Source organism: Varanus komodoensis, unplaced genomic scaffold, assembly GCF_004798865.1.
Source record: "Varanus komodoensis strain SLA01 unplaced genomic scaffold, ASM479886v1 scaffold45, whole genome shotgun sequence".
Lineage (NCBI taxonomy): Eukaryota > Metazoa > Chordata > Lepidosauria > Squamata > Varanidae > Varanus > Varanus komodoensis.
The window spans coordinates 5,194,203-5,211,260 of record NW_025336011.1 but is presented as its reverse complement, the minus strand read 5'-3'; the positions used below and the strand labels follow the sequence as shown (position 1 = coordinate 5,211,260).

Genomic DNA, 17,058 nt, shown 5'->3' with positions numbered 1-17,058 from the left:
TGCAAAACAAGCTTGTGCTGGCTCTCATACGGTGGTCCAAAGGTGGAAATGGAACAAAGCCAGGGGAGTCCAGATATCCCTTGCCTGCAGTCATATGCCATGCCACTAGCTGGGATCCAGCTAGTGTAGTTTCAGTGCAACCATGGATGTATCAAGAGACTACCAAACATTTAGGGAAAATAAGGTGTATAGTCCAAGAAAAGGACTCGGGAGGGAGGCCCAAGACTTTGGATGGCTTGATAGGTCATTGCTTAACAGGATTTCTTGGAGAATACCATGGTAGCAAGAATGACTATGAAACACACCCATATAAAGAATTCAAGGTACGTGAAGTTGTCACCACTGGGAATGTTGCAGGTTATTTTTGCTTGGTTTGAGGGTGCAGTACTCCTCTGGCCCAGTACTCCTCTCAGTAGTGGATGTAGCTGGTACCCACAATGCCTCTGGGACCTACTAGCCAGCTTTTTCTTGCTGCTGCTGCTCCTATGCCCCCACCAAGGATGCCACCATTGCTAACAGGCCATCCCAAACTTGCCCTTTGAAGGAAAAGAGAACATCCTCACCCATCAACATAGATCTATAGATAGAATGAAGTAAAAATTAGATTTCAAAACATTTTTGTGCAGCCCCTTTATGTTTTAGTGTCGTAAATAATTGGTGTGAATACATTGATGAAAAGTCTTAATTCCTGAAGGATCTTGCAACACCATGCAGTCTTTTTGACACCCAGTAATGTTTCTCCTGAAATTGGATGCCAAAATATCGAAACTTGTCCTGTATCAATGTTATTAGTTTTCCATTCTCAAAGGATACTTCATATACTGGAACAGCTCCCTGAAATAAATGCAGTGTGACTTTCCCTGAATAGTAATGGCAAGGAGCACTTGATACACTGTATGCTAGACTAGAGGGCCATCTAGTTCTTTCCATATTAATATATGTATGACGAAAGGCCAATATTACAGAGAACATGAGCATTAAAGATTTTTTCCATAGACTTGCACTGGCATCTCTTACTCTCCACCAGACCTGGGGGCCTATCTGGGGCACTATGCATGCTAGTCCGCCTGCTCATCTCATCCTCTCTGCATATTACTCTGGATGGTGGAGTGGGCAGGTAGGGATGGAAAGGAATCAGAGCTGGGAGGACCAACAGAACCCTGACAGGGTTGCTCATGCCCCTACAGTAGGTGAGTGACTTTTTTCCTTACCATGTTGTCGTTCTTGGTTATGGCTGCAATTAAAAAAAGTGTATCATTTTCTTCCAGTCAGAGAGAAAATAACTAGCAATTCCAGGTCTGGCACAGTCCCGCACCCCTTGTTGGGGGCAGGTCAGGGGTATGGGAAGAGTTTGGGTCCACCTGGAATGGCGGGGGGGGGGGGGGTTGGTTGAAGACCATCATGCAAAGAGAGATTCTTTGCATCTTGTAGATACCGGAGCACTCATCCTAGGTTACAACATTGCACCATTATGGAGGTGAACGTTGTGTGTGTGTGTGTGTGTGTGTGTGTGTGTGTGTGTGTGTAAGTGTGTGTGTGTGTGTTGGGTACTGGAGGTTGATTGTATTACTGTATCAGCTCTTCTTTGTCCGCCTCCCCCCATTAAAAAAATCCATGAAGAAACATAGAATGTGAGATTTCTCCCCACTGAAGTTTTCCAGCATCTGCCCAGCTGTTCTAACAGGAAGCTCTTTCATGCAGGGTCATGTTGCTAGTCTACCTAATTCTATTTTGGCTAGACTGGAGGGGGCATTTTGATGTGTGTCCCCCAATATTTTGGATGACAACTCCCAGCATTCCTGCCCATTGGTCATGCTGACTGAGGCCAATGAAAGATGGTTAGGCACCAGATTGGGGACGGCTGGTCTGCACAGACTCTCCCAAGATTTCAGAAAGGGCCTTCCCAATGTTACCTGGATTGAAACTTTCTCCTTCTGTATACAAAGCTATTGTTCCATTACTGCCTAGCCCAAGCAATACAGGAAGCCGTCTTACAAGAGTCAGAACCTTAACTAACCTAAGGATGTTTAATCACTTTCAGTCCTAGGACCTAATTCCACTTGGAAAAGGTATTGGGAGCCCACATTCCACTGGTGAGAGGGGCATATTCAGTATATGGCTCTTACTGCTAGTAACAAAGCCTTAGGAAAGGATGGATGGTTGGAGCGAAGGGGGCATATGTCTCCAGGTAACCCCAACAAGTCTGGACAGGCTCCCCAGGAGAAATGCATTTCTGCCTCCTCCTGCACTCTGGTGGTGCCTTCTGTAGGGTTTCTGGTCTTTCCCTGGCCCTGCCTGGAGATGCCAAGGGGTGACCCTGGGCCTTCTTGCACATGAAGTATATGCAGTACAGTTGAATGACAGCTTTGCTCTCTCAGCTGCTGGCTTCCCCTTGAAACCCAATGGAAGGGCTGAGTCTCAGTTGTTATGTTTCAAGACACCAGTTTTCAGAAGAGACGTTCTATCCAAATTCCAGATTTTCTGACAAGGTGTGGAGTCCTGCACATCCTCCACAGGTAAACTGGCTGTCAGTTCAAGGATGCCTACCTTTGTACTTGCTTAATTGAACAAAGCCATGATTAGCTTTGGGCACAGGAAGGGACTGTTAATAATAGACAAGATACTATGGGGATGATTTTACCTGCTTGGCATGGGGACTTCGGTGTTGAGTGACTGCAATATGACTCTTTCCAAGAGTGCATGCTGGGTTCATCAATTATAAAGCAGGGACAGTCTGCTAGCTATGGAACTTGGGGTGAGGCGGAAAGTACACAGTTTTATTTTTGGCACTGCTGGTATGGCACTGGAATTTTTGCTTTAAGCCCTTAGTTTTGAGGGATGCCCAGCTGATGCTGGACCACAACTCGCATCATCCTTGACCATACTGTTTGAGGCTGATGTGAGGTGACATAATCTGAAGGACCATGGTTTCCCTAATATTTTTCTACATCAGGTTTACTCCTTTTGAGTCTATCCCTGCCATTGTCCTTAAAAAAAAAAGGGGGGGTGCAATGTATACTTTGACAATGATGGCAACATTTGCCCCTCTAGCAACTGTAAATCTTCAGGGCATCACGAGGTCATGAGACTGCCTTTTCAGGGGTCTAGGGGACAAAGTTAAATAATAAACCTCTGAACCCACTTGGTGTTACGTCAACGAGTGAAACCTTCCTATCAATTCCAAACATGTTTATGTTGGGACAGTGTATATTCTCCTAAAAATATCTTTTTTAAAAACCCAGTGGATACAAATTAAGTATCTCCATGTTTTGAAGTAAATTGGACATGTTCTGCTCTGTCATAACCCCTTCCTTGCAAAAATAACAAGACAGAAAGATGTGTGCATGCTTTCAGCCAGTTTCTTCTCACTCACTCACCATCAGGGCTGGAGTTGCAGTGTTTACAAGAGGGACCTGCAACAAAATGTTGCAGTCTGGAGTGTTCCTGTTTTGGGTACTCCTTTCCTTCCCCCAGTGCTGGTTTTCAGTTTCACTCCCATCCAAGCAGTCAGTTAGTATATTGTGGTCACTGGGCATGCTCAGTTTGCATTGGACTGTTTTGCCCCCCACTACACACACTTGTTTTCTAAACACTTTTGTACTTCTACACACCTTGGAGTCCATCCCATCCTCTGATACTTCCTTTTTGTTCATGGGTGGTGCTCTTTTGGCTACATAACCAGTGGTACTCATCACCTGAGCCCCAGAAATAGAAGGAGCACTTAGGCTTCAGAAGGTGGTGTGTTTTTAAGCTTCCCAGTGGATGAGCAGCTATCATAGAGAACTACATTAAGGTTGTAATCCTATGGACGAATATCTCCCAGTAAGTCCTTTGTATTTAATATGATTTTCCTCTGAGAAGTAACACATAGCAGAGAAGTGCTGTAAATAACTGACTGCGCGATCTTAGGGGCCAATGAACTGTTACAATGTCAATGACTTTACTACTTCCACCTTGATACATCCACTTTCCAAACCATTGTACAGAAGAGGCAATTTAAACTCAAAACACAGTTCAGCACATGGTGATGGTTCTGCCCTCATCATGGCAAAAGATAGTGATGGCTACATCCTTCACTAGGAGAAAGATGCTTGGATGATCAGTGGCCTACCCTTAAATAATGTCTGACCTGGGTGTCCATCCATCTATACCGCCAGCACAGTTTAAATTCTGAAAAGAGGGTAGCTGTGACACATGTCTTCCCCTGAACCCCATGCTCGGGTTTATTACTTCACACATTCCGGGCCTAATATTCAATATTCAATACCCTACATACCTTCAGGATTCAGTCCATAAATATATTAGTAAGGGTGCCTCCGAGCAAGTGCAGAGTGCTTTCCTTACCTAAGTGAACGACCTGCCAAGTCAATCTTCTGGATGGGAATGCCTGAGCCTGTTGCATCTCTCTGCTTCAGGATTAACCTCAGCATTTTGGCCTTGATGAACAGCAAAAGGGCTGATGCTCCAATGATGACATTTAAGACAGCACATATAATACAGTGGTACCTTGGCTCACAAAGGCCTTGGTTCATGAACAAATCGGGTCATGAACAAAGATGTGGGTTGCGAACTCTGCATTGGATGGCAACCAAGGTCGCAGTCATCTCCCCCTACCCCCAGTGGAGAGACGACCACGATCGCAGTCGCTTTCGTGCAGGGAAGGCGTGTGTGATGACAGGCGCGCTCCTGCAGGAAAGACGGGCGCAATCTTGGCCATTCCCCCGCCCCCAACCAGCACGATCGCGGCCATCTCCCCACCCCACCCCCAAGTGGGAAGATCGCTGTGATCGTGCTGGGGGTGGGGGGGAGATGGCCGAGATCACACCCATCTCTCCCTCCCCCAGTGTGCCGTTTGCGCCTGTCTCTTCCTTGCCTATCTCTTTCTCCCCCGGTGCACCTGCGATCGTGCCTGTCTCTCCCCACCAGCATGCCAGGATGATGGGCACCTGCAGGGATAATGGGCGTGATCTTGGTCGTGCTGGGAGGGGCGGGGAGATGGCCGCGCTTGGGGGGGGGGATGGGATGACTGCGATCTTTGTTGTGGTCGTCACTTTGCTTCACATTTTTCTGATTTAAAAAATGGTTACAGAACGGATTAACCTTATTTACATTGAACCGTATGGGGAAATTTAATTTGGCTCACGACCAATTTGGGTCACGACCAGAGTCCTGGAATGGATTAAGTTTGTGATCCACGGTACCAGTGTATATGGAAGAGGATGTAGGATAACTAGGCACACCTCCTTCCGGTGCTGCTGATCCTCATTTTCTCTTTCATTCTTGCTGTTCCCATTAATTGATGATGTGCTGACCCAGTTCTCAGTGAAGAACAGAACCCCAAATTTATAAAGTAAGTACAAAGGCTCAGATCCAGGAGCCAAAATTCTCCCTCCCAGTCCGGTTCTTCCTGCATTCTAAAAGGTAAAAAATGCCTCTCCCAAAGCCTTTATTTCTTTTAGATCTGTTTTTGATAAGAGCTTGAAACTAAAATAGGCTGGTATTTTTGGCCCTGCCCCTTTTGTCTTTGTTCCCACCCATGACTGGAAGCTGGGAACTTCTCTGAAACAGAATTGGGCCCTTCAGCCAAAGAGCTGCCAGTGGCCATTACAAAGAGTGTGAGATGGTGCATCAGTGAGACTGGGGCTGTAATTGCCCAAAGGTTCTGCAACTTTTCTTCTTCTTCCCAGGAAAGGGCTCTCTGCGATTCAAACATTTGCGCACTTTACACCGAAGGCCGTGCTGTCAGCCTGTTTGTGTGCCTCGCGTTCTTGGCGACAGCCGGTCTTGGCTCTTTCTCTCCCTCTGTGTCCCAGGCGTGATCCATGGGATGAGAAAGATGCGTCTCCCTTGTGCCAGCTCGCTCAGTCACTCACTGGGGTGGCACCAGGCCAGCCAGCAGCCGTAATCCCAAACTGAGATTAGAACTTGGCTGTAGATTCAGCGCTGAAAAGCAATCCGGTCTGTGTCACTTTTCGGCCTTTGGCTGGGAGGAGATGACATTGGCAGGATGGTGGGAAAGGAGCAGGACAGGGCGATGGATGGAAGGAGGGATGCCTTCTTGTGGAGCAGACACGGTGCTTAAGGTACGCCTAGAACTGAGGTGGGTGGAGGGACGGTTGGGCATTGCTCCTTCTCGCAGTAAAGCTGGTGGCAATTTTTTTGGGGGGGGGTGGGAAAGGAGCGGCTGCTTAGCTTCCTTTCCTGACAAATGTTCACTGATCTTTAAGAAACAGGTAAGTTGCAGGGTTCTGACACTGAAAAACTAATTGGAACTTATGCTTCTTTGAGAAAGGCTGCTTAATGGGACTTTGCCTTGTGCAGACTCCCTGATTGCTGTATAAGGGCTTCCCACTCCACATCCCCTGGGGCTGGAAAGTGATCCTTTGTATAAGGGAGGTTCTTTCTCCAGATTCCCTAGTTTGCATGGGGGTTACCCTATAGGAAACCTTCTGTGAAAGCTAGCAGTATTGCAGCTAGATCCTTTTAAACTCTGGCAGTAATGGTCTGTCTTCTTCCCACCACCAATCCTCACTTCAATTCAAAATGCCGTATGCCAGACCTGCTACAGTCAAGGGCCTCTCCTCATGATCCCTGCTGAATGGGCTCCGGGATCCTTGCCCCAAAGTCCTGCCCTGATGGTACCCCTCCACACCAGGGACTGTGTGGCTTGGTCAGTGGAGGCCGGTGGCAAAAGGGCTTGTTTTGAGGCAAGAGAGGCTGAATTGGTCTTCTGATTTTTTCTTTTCTATGATAAGTGCCATATTTAATTTTCCCTAGAGATCAAGATGAGAAGGGAGTATTGTGGATTGTGTACCACTCCCCCCTCATCCTGCATCCATAGCATAGCTCATTTTCTTGATCTCTGCTGTTTAAGGGTGTATGCATGGAAATTGAATTTACGTAGGTAACATAGTAGTCCAAAGCATATATAATTAGTCTGAAGGCTCCAGGTCAAAACCTGACTCAACTCTGAAATCTGTGAGAATGATGCCAGTGCAAATTTTTGATGCAAATGCCTGCAGGAGTTGTGCTAAAACCTACATTATTTCTCTAGTCTTCAGTCCACATCTTGGTACAGTTTGGAGAAAGAGCAAGACTGTTGTTATTCCTGGCTGTCAACCCTCTGAACGAGAGCCCTCTGAAATATCCTGTTCTTGACAGCCCTTCTCAGCTCTTGTAAATTCATTGTTATGGTTTCCTTTATAACATGTAACAAATAACAACACACACATCACACACATGCACAGATATTTTACTTTGGAAGAAACTACTTTCTTTACTGTCCCATGTATGTGAAGGAGAAAAGTTGGATCTAGACTCAAGTTAAGCCCCATTAAAATGGAAGAGACCTGATTACTTAGGAGAGGTTTTCCATGTTGATTTGGGTGGGAAGCCTGACTAACCTAGTCTAGAACTACTGATGCCTTTTCAGTTGTGTAAACTGCTTTGCCATCTTCACCGCATTTATCTGTGCAGCAGACGGTTAGGTTCAGTCACATGCCATATTGGCTTGCCCTTGGCTGTCAACCCATGTGGCTTAATTTGCCCACTGGGGCTGCTGTTATTTCATACATCGTGTCCCTGCACTCCATTTCTGCATGGTGCCCCGCTTGCTGTAGCTTCTCATGTCATGCACATCCAGGTGTGCAGGAACGGTTTGTTTTGGGGTCCTTTGAGGGTTATCTAACCAACAACCCCTGCTGCCTGGAACTGCACAATAAGCCAAGCCACAGCAAGCTGGATGCCATCCAAAAAAGGTGTCTGTGGACAGCAGGACAGCCTTGTGGGTAAATTAAGCCATGGTGGACTGTCACGTCATTTAAACCCCCACATTGGCCCTTTTTAGTGGTCATCTGCAGAAACCAGCTTTGAGAGATCATGCAACAGCCCGCTCGGAGGGCAAACGTACCACAAACGTGCCAGTGGTGTACTGAAGACGGGGCTTGTGGTCTTGAAGTGCTGGGTGGCACTTCTGCAGCGATGCTGTCCTACTTTACTGGAGGGGTGGGGGACAGGGAATGGCATTTCTGGAGTTTCCCACCAACAATACATTTAGTTTTTCCTCTTATAATGCAAATTTTGGGCAGGCTTGGTCTTGAATGGATACTAAATTTACCATTTTATTCAATATTGAATTCTATGTTTTCCTTCTTTAATAGAGTTTATCTTTCACCTTGTCTGTTATCATATTAAAATCTCTGGCCATTATTACAAATCCCTTCCTTATTACTTTTAATTCCTTAAACACCTTTAAAAATGTGAGTATCATTCCGTGAATAAATATTAACTAATGTATCATTTTCTTTTCTCATTTCACTTATAATATAAACATTCTACCACTTTCATCTTTCCTTACTTTTTTACCTTAAATTCAGCCTTTTTAGGAATAATTGCCACCCGTTTAACTTTGAGTTCCTACATGCCTTTTCATAAATATTTGACCATGATCCTTTAAGTTTGTTAGTCCCTTTTAAAAAATGCATTTCTTGCAGAAATACAATATCCACTTTATCTTTATTTATTATTGCTTCAATTTGTTTCCTTTTGATTACATTCCCCAGACCTTTAACATTCAAAGATAATAATCTCTCAGTTTTAAACGTATCAGTTTGACAACATGCATTCTTACTGGTCCCTTGTGATTCCCGCAAATCCACAGAACAAAGCATGGGTACTTAAGACCCTTTTGAATGAATGGGCACTTAAGACCCATTCACTTTACTGAGATTTGCTGTTCCAGGAATGGAAAGGGGTTAGAACTGGTTTGCTGATATGGAACAGCTCTCCTTGGGGTCCTGGCTATGAGGGTTGCCATGATATTCGCCCATCAAAATGTACTACTTCCCAAATGGCTACTGTTCCCAATGGGAACGGCTCATGTGAGTGTCATGGGACCAAGTAGCACCTTATCATATGTATGCTCCGGAGGTGCACTGAACCCAGCCACATGCTCCAGATCGAGCCCCTGCAACATGTGTTTCTTCTTCCAAAGCAAAATATGGACTGGAGAAAGGGAGATGAGAAAGTGAAGTGCCTTTACACCTCCTGCTTCTCTGCTCCAAATTGTCCCCCCTCCAAGTAGCTTTTTCTGATACTTTCCCATCACATATAATTTTACTTGTGTTTGCTTTTAATGCCTGCAAAGCTCCTGAGACACAGAGATCTTCAGCTGGGAGTTGATGTACAGTCAGAACAGTGATGTTTCATGTACAAGCCAACATAACATCATATGGCCCCTTTATGTTTATGATTCTAAGTCATACACTGGCCACAGTTAAGAACATGTAAACCCCATTTATTTCAATGGAAGTTAGACATAGCTTAAGGTTGTAGTCCAGATTTCCTGGAGCAGGTGTAGTCCCTGTCAGAATCCCGGAATCTCAATTTGAGAAGAGGGAATAAAACTAGGGTTCGTGGGAAAGATCAAGCGTCCAGTCCATCTGAGACTTTATTGTATTACCCCAAGGTTCCCGCGATACTCACGATAATGCATGCATTACCGGGCAGGCAGAGGTGAACTCTGCTGCAAAGCTTCAATACCATTGCAGGGTATTTTATAGGTACACAGGTACAGGGCAATTGATGACAGAATGCAGAGATTACATTAAGATTCTGAGGTCATCACATACAGAACAGATAAAGAAATGTCAGTCAATCACACAATGACAATAAGATTACAATATTTCAAATTGCAGTATATTGACACTTTAATTCAGTAGCTTGAACCCATCTCCAGGTCTGCTTAGAAATGTAAATTTAAGCTACTGAGAAACTATGCATGAGCTCAAGACTCTTATCTAGACTCTAGACATTCTGAATTGGCCAGGGAACATGGAGCCTCTGGGCTAGAAAGATACTTCCTTGAATTCCAACAATGATTATTTAATCATTGTGAAGGTATACAATGTAAATTTGGACTAAATGGCCTGTCTACTGTAGCCCACAGCTAAAGGTGAGAGAAAGGAGCAGGGGAATGCCATTTTAAACAGTGACTGCTTGGTTTTGAGAAGGAAGACAGGATTTGATCCCACAATGCAGAGGCACACAGAAGTAATGCTTTCCAGACAGGATTTATCCAAATTTTCCCAACATCCCCCTGAAGCTGTTGGCCACCAGCTTCCTTCAGCCCCATCCAGATGCTCAGTGGCCAGGAATGATGAGACTTATAGTCCCAACAACAGCTGGAGAGCTACAGGTTCCTCTTCTTAATTAACAGGTTTGCCTAGTTAACTCCTATTCAAATCAACAGGACTTAAATGTCTTTTAATATTGGCTACAGAATATCCTATTATGCTATTTTATTTTTAAACACGTGAAGTTGCCTTGCTGTGCAGCTTGAAGGGAAGGTGGTCTGTGACTCTGGCTTGTTTCATGTCCTGCTAGAAAGCTGGGAAAGGAATGTTTAGAATTAAAAGTGCTAACTGTCCTAAATATAGATCCACAAACAAGTGGCTTTAGCCGTCTCTGTGATTAGTTTTCCCTCCTCAAATTAATCCGAAGGACCAGATGTTAAACCAAAATGGCTGAATATAAATAAAACCAATAGAGCAGTCTACCCCAACTTGGTGCCCAGCAGATGTCTTGGATTATAATTCCCAGAATCCCTTAGCATGCTGGTGGGGAGATTCTGGGAATTGTAGTCCAGGACATCTAGAGGGCACCAGGTTGGGATGGCTGCAATAGATTATCCTGCATATAAAGAGGAAGGGCGTGCTCTTTGAGGTCTCTGTCTCTTAACTTTGCGATGGAAGTTTAGTTTACAAAAAGATTGGGGGAAGAGGAGACCCGATTTGCTCCTACCGGATCTGCTGTGAGTCTTGTTTTGCATCCTTTATACGTTTGCTTTGAGGCCCAAACTACTGGCCACATTAAGCATGGTTTTAAAACAGCATGTTCCATGTAAGCGGTCACACAGGGACCCAATCCAGACCAGAGCCTCACATTGCTCCTTGCTCCGCCCCCACCCTTCAAATTTAAGGTGTTTGCAGTAAACAAAATTCTACTTCAAAATAAAGGCAGTTTGCTTTTTTCCCACAGAAAAATATGCTAAATTATGTGTCTTTTAAAAGAGAAGGCTTAAGCTAACCATTTTTTGCTGAGTATGGAGAGATTTACACTAATGCTGGTTTGCTGCCTTCTGCACTCCTTACATTGTGGAGAATGGAGTAACTCAGAATTGCATTCTATGAGCATAAGTTGCCATCATGTACCCCATCTAAGCCCTTCCAGAGGCAGGATGGAAAAATTCAGATGACACCTGTCAGGTTACTTACCTGCAGCCTGAAAAGCAAGGCGATTGTATGCATGCAATGGTGAGGTTCAGGCAACGCCATACTCTTGAGTATGGGTGGTTGTTGAAATGTGGATCATCATGTTGTCTGAACCTAATCATGTTAACAAAGCATAGTTTATTCATCTTAAACAACCCACAGCTCACAATCCTGCCACAAGCCATGAGTTTTCTTCATGGGTCATTTATGGTAAGCAAACCATGGTTTGTTAGTAGGGTGGGATTCAGACAGCACAACGATCCACCTTTCAGCAACCACCCATGGTTTAATGGCAACTCATACTCAGTCTTTGAGGAAATGGAAGGGGAAATGGAAGGGAAGGCAGGAGTCCATGTAAACCAGCCCATTGCAGGCCGAGCTTGCTCAGGGACCATTCAGTTTCAGTGCTGACTTGCACCGACTTCATTTGCGTCCTGTCTGACAAAGATCTCGAGTCTCTCCAGGCTCCTGCTCAGCCACCCTCCGCTTGGGGATTAGTTACAGCCTAAATAGAACAAGCCAGACTGGCTTTTGCCTCTCTCAGCCGTAATCCCCGCATATGCACAGATCCTACAACATCTGGCAAGAAGGTCATCCTGATTGCCCTTGAGCTGGTGCTGACCTCAGAAGCACTTCATGAATTTAGTGCTGCTTTCTGATGGTCACTTTAACTTCATCGCCAGTTCCAGGGTTGTGTGTGTGGGATCTCTAGAACATGTCCTCTGGTGGATCTTTTCCCGGAACCTGGCTTAGCACTGAAGAGAACTGGACCTATGGGACCTGCCCCCCAAAGCACAAATGTGGATACATTAATCCACACATGCTCCAAGTCTCTCTTTGCGTATCTTTTTGCAAACGGGGGACCCTCCTAAGGACACCCTTATTTGTAAATATATGGAGAAGGGAGAGAAGATCATTTGATCCTAGGGCTGAGAACATCTAATCCACGAGTTCTGCAGGTTCTGCTGTTTCCTTCAGTGCTTTAGGGTTCACGTGCAACACTGAAGGACATTGTGTGGCTGCTTGCTGATCAAACTACGGCTTGATTCAAGAAATACCTTGAGCAGAAGGGAAAGTGAAGGAAGTGTGTATGGGGTGGAGGAGAAGAGAAACGTGCCTTTTGCTGACCACTCTGTGATTAATGCCATCAAAGCCTGAAGTGGTTGGGGAGATGGAAGGGGATGTCCGTGCTTGTTCTGCCCCCTGGTCTCAGCTCCTTCCTGTATAAACCTGCCAGACATTGTTGTCTTTGCTTTTTCTTTCATTAGCACATCTCTCCAGAAGATAACAGGCAAAGCCTAAACTTCTGTCTTGGACTTAGGCTATCAAAGCTGCAGAAGCAGCTGGAACTGGAAGCGGAGACAAAGGGAGTCCAAATGATATAGGACTGCTCCGTCTTGCCGGAAAGTGCCTCTGCTCCAATTACAGGTTTCTCAGATCCATTTCCTCAGCTCTTGTTCACTCAAGTTGCCTGTTGTTCTCCAAGGCTAAAGTCCAAGGAAGCTCTTAGCTAATCAGTTGACAAAGAGCTCTTTGTTATGGGTTCCTCTGAAGAAATCTGACCCTCTTCTCCCAGCCCCAGGAGCTGACAACAGATCTGGATGAGTGCCAGCTCACTGAACTCTACTCCCTTCCTACCTGTTCATCTGTGGGCTTTGCGTGGGTGTAGTGACAGTCACTCTTGCAGGAATGGCTCCCCTGTTTGTAGCTCTCCTTGCTCTGAGTGTGCTTGTGGTCCATGCTTCCAAGGCCTGTCCCTACTCATGTTTCTGCTATGAATCTGCCAGTTTTGTGGACTGCCATGGCCGGTACCTGGTCCACATCCCTCATGGTGTCCCTCACAGCACCTGGATGCTGGACCTGAGGCACAACAACTTGAGTGGACTGGAGGGAGGCTGCTTGGACACTCTGTGGCTGATGAGGATCCTTCTTCTGTCCCACAACTCCATTTCTAAGATCTGGCCTAACGCATTCAAGTCCCTGAACTCCCTGGAGAAGATGGACCTCAGTCACAACCTCCTGGCCCACTTGCCACATGACTTCTCAGATGACTTGACATCCTTGAAGGACCTCAAGGTGGCCCACAACCATTTGGTGGCCTTGGGCTTTGAAAGCCTGCAGTTCTTGGAGAACTTGGAGAAGCTGGATCTGAGCCACAACCGGGTGACATCAATCGAGAGAGGCACATTCCGGGGCCTTTCCAGGCTCCGACACCTCTACCTCCAGTCAAACAGGCTCACTGTTATCCACAATGGCTTTTTCTTCATGCTGCAGAACCTGGAGGTCCTTTTGCTTCAGAGCAACAACATCAGCTCCATTGAGGTAGAGGCTTTTACTTCACTTCACAACATGAACCTTCTGGCCCTGACTGACAACCAGATCATCCACCTCAAATTTAAGACCTTCTTGAACATCCAGACCATCAGCACCCACATCCAACTGGCCGGAAACCCCTGGGCATGTGACTGTGACCTCCAACGGGTTTTTGGCAAGATCGTGAGTGTCCGACACCTTCATGTGGATGACTACGAGAACATCACCTGCTCCAGCCCCTGGCAGCTGGCAGGCTCTCCTCTCACTTCAGTGGACAGCCAGCTGTGTGTGGCTGAGACAGCCACTGTCTTAGTGATCACTGTCACTGTCCTGGTGACCGTGATTGCTGCCATTGTCATGGCAGAGAGGAACAGGAAGAAGAACCAGGAGAAGAACTGGAATGAGTCAGAGGGGCCGTTTGATTCACAGGACAAATGAGATGTGGAAGTGGTGGCGGGAAGGGTGGCAAAGGAAAAGAGATGGTATTCTGGTGTCCATCAAGCCCTCTTTTGTTCTTTATCAGTGTGGTGCTTTCCAAGTGGTGTGTTACTACTGTTCCCCTCACCCCGGCCATTGGTTATGCTGACAGGAGCTGAGGGGAACTGTAGTCCCAGACGTCCGGATGGTATCGCATTGGGTCCAGCTGCCTTATTTGCTGTGCGTAGGGTTCCAGCTCTGCCTTTCCCATTTTCTGCATCTTTCCTGTCTATTGCAGTAAGTTCATCTTCTCCCAAGCTCTGTGAGAAGGTGTTTGGAAGGGTCTGAACCGTTTTTTTGTAAGCTGTGTAGAAACACTCCCCAATTGCTTTTGGACTCTCAAACAAGCAAGTGGTCGCAATGATGAGAAAGCAGATGAGGAACAGGTGTGATGACGGTGGTGAGAAGGTAGATTCATGGAGAGAAAGGCCAGGGGAGGGGGCCTTGTCCAAGGAACCTCGAAAAGCAGGAACCAGCACCCTGGGTAAGGGTCAGGCATTTGTGGAACGGGGTGCAAGGGGTCAGACTTGCAGGGATTAGGCTGGTAGGGTGGCATGGACTGGATGGGCTCAGCAAGCGTGCCTGGCTGTGGCAGAGGGGCATGGCGGCATTATGCCCAGAGAGGCTCTCTCCGTGAAATACTCCCTATCTGGGCTGCTTTATGCTAAGCCAGACCATTGGTCCTCTTAGTTTTTGTCTACTGCAAGCTTTCCCAACTGGGCACCATCCAGAGGTTTTGGGCTGCAACTCCTATCATGCCCTACCAGGATGCTTTCTGAGGATTTTGGGAATTGCAGTCCAAGATATTGGCAGGTCCCTCACTGGAAGAAGGCTGGTCAGTCCTGCCTCTCAGTGCCCCCCGGGCTTCAGAGGTGGGGCTGGCTTAGGCAGACCTCCCTGAGATGCCAGCTGATCTGTTTGCTCTGCATGTGGAGCTGCTGACCCAGCCCTGGACTTTGCTGCCCCCCAAAGAGCAACCCACTGCACGCACCCCAGGCAGGATGCTGTCCCTGGGGCTCTCTCCCACCTCTCTCTCTCTCTCTCACTCACACACACACAAACCTGTTGTACAGATTGCACACATACCATCTCAGCATATGGGTGATTGCTGTTTATTTCAATTACTGCTCCGTACTAACACAGTAGGTAAATATTTGAAAACTGCCTACATTTCTCATCAGCAGCTTCTGTTCTCCCGGGGGTGTTTGTGAGGGTCTCTTTAAATTGATTGTGGAAGGTATTCCAACTTGTGCTTACTTGGTAGTATAGTGTGCTCTTTCCTTACAGGTTTGTGTTTAGGATTCCTTCTCCATCCTAGTGTAGGTTCTGCTGAAGAGGAGTAATTCACCCACCCTCACCCCCAAACCTTGAGACATATGCTTTTGCGGGGTACAGTAGCTTTCCTTAGCCTGGCATCTAAGCAGGTGCTGGACTACAACTCCCAATGGCCATGCTGTCTGGGGATGATGGGTGCCTTAGTCTAGTGTATTCTATTTCTTTAAGCGAGGTATAAGCTGCTTTTGGGAGTACAAACTCCCCCAAGCTGGCATGCAACAAACTATAACACCCAATGAACAATAATAGTAACAGCAAAGATATCAAAATCAACGGAGAACGCCAGGTGGCGCTATATACAAAGCAGTCCCCGTGAAGTCCTAACCGAATTAGATACCGACATAAATAAGTGAATGTTTAAGGCTTGCCTGGAAGTCTGTAATAATGCGGCCTCGCATCAGTTGGAACACGGGGACTCGAATAGCCCTTCTGATAGACATTCCCTGGATGTATTGAACTACATGTCCATTATCCCCAGCCAGGCCATCAGCTCAAGTTGATGGGAATTGTAGTCCAACATTTCTGGAGGTTGGGAAGGCTGATTCTAGATTCTAGGCTGATTTTCTCATATTAGTTGCAAATATAGCTCAGCTGAAAAGATGTTAGGAATATTTCTGGAGCAAATAATCAGTTAGTTGCTCTTATAACCAATTTGAGAACCAGTCTGAGGATGAGGATTTTTTTCCCCCTTGCAGGAGAATAAAACTATGGAGTTGCATTAGAACACTGAATTTGCACAATTCTGTGGAAGAAATGCTACAAGAGTAAAGCAAGCCACCAGAAGAGCTCCTAGCCTAGTTAGTGAGAAGACTTCTGGAAAACTCTGTCCACTGTATTAAATAATATGTATTCTTTGTAAATTATTTCATTAAATCAGTTTTGTTGTGTAACATTTGGAATTAAGTCTGTAGTTGTTGGTGGACATTTCTGTTCACCCAGCAGTCCTTGCAAATAGCAAACTGAGAACAAAACTTGTCCTAAGATTGATGTGTTTTTTGTGGCCATGAATATCCTCTTACATTTGGTCTGGGTGCTGCCCAACTCTTTAAAAAAACTTGTTCTTGTTTGCGCACACCAAAGATTGCAATCAGGGAAAATTCCAAATATCTGGAGATATTGAAGATGAGAAAGTTGGCCTTCAGTTTAAGGCCACAGTAGAAGTCTCCTTATACAAAATCAGAGCACTGGTCTACCCAGTTTAGTGTTGTCAAACCTGATGAGGTGGCTTTCTCTTGAGATCTCCAAGCACCAGAGCAGATCAAATGGAATCAGTTACTTCCATTATACAAAGCCTAGTCAGGGATCCTGGAATCATGTGGGTTTTTTGAAGGTAGCAACTGGGCATTCTGGGCAGTCCAAGATTGAATTAAAAAAGATCTCTACTATACTGAAAAGGAAGACACACCCTCAATATTATAGAAGGTACGAGCCCTGCAACAAAATGTTGCAGTACAAAACGGTTCCCATCTGGCTTGCAATGTTCTCTTCAGGATACTCCCTCCCTATTCAGTGCCCTCCCCCTGAAAACAGACATTCAGAATTTTGTGGTCACTGAAAATGGAGGACGTTTTGCTTGGTCCTCCTTGGGATGTTGCTGGAACCCTCTTCTTTTAATGCCTCCACTCCCTAAACATTTTGTGTACATCCTGCCAACCTTGGCACT

At 45.9% G+C, this 17,058-nt stretch overlaps 1 protein-coding gene across 1 annotated transcript; it reads left to right on the top strand.

Moving 5' to 3' along the window:
* Window positions 1–12,959: 12,959 nt before the first annotated feature.
* Window positions 12,960–14,021, top strand: LOC123030502 (slit homolog 2 protein-like). Its single transcript, XM_044444513.1, has one exon. It carries the CDS (start codon window positions 12,960–12,962, stop codon window positions 14,019–14,021), a length of 1,062 nt encoding a protein of 353 aa, XP_044300448.1.
* Window positions 14,022–17,058: the final 3,037 nt, after the last annotated feature.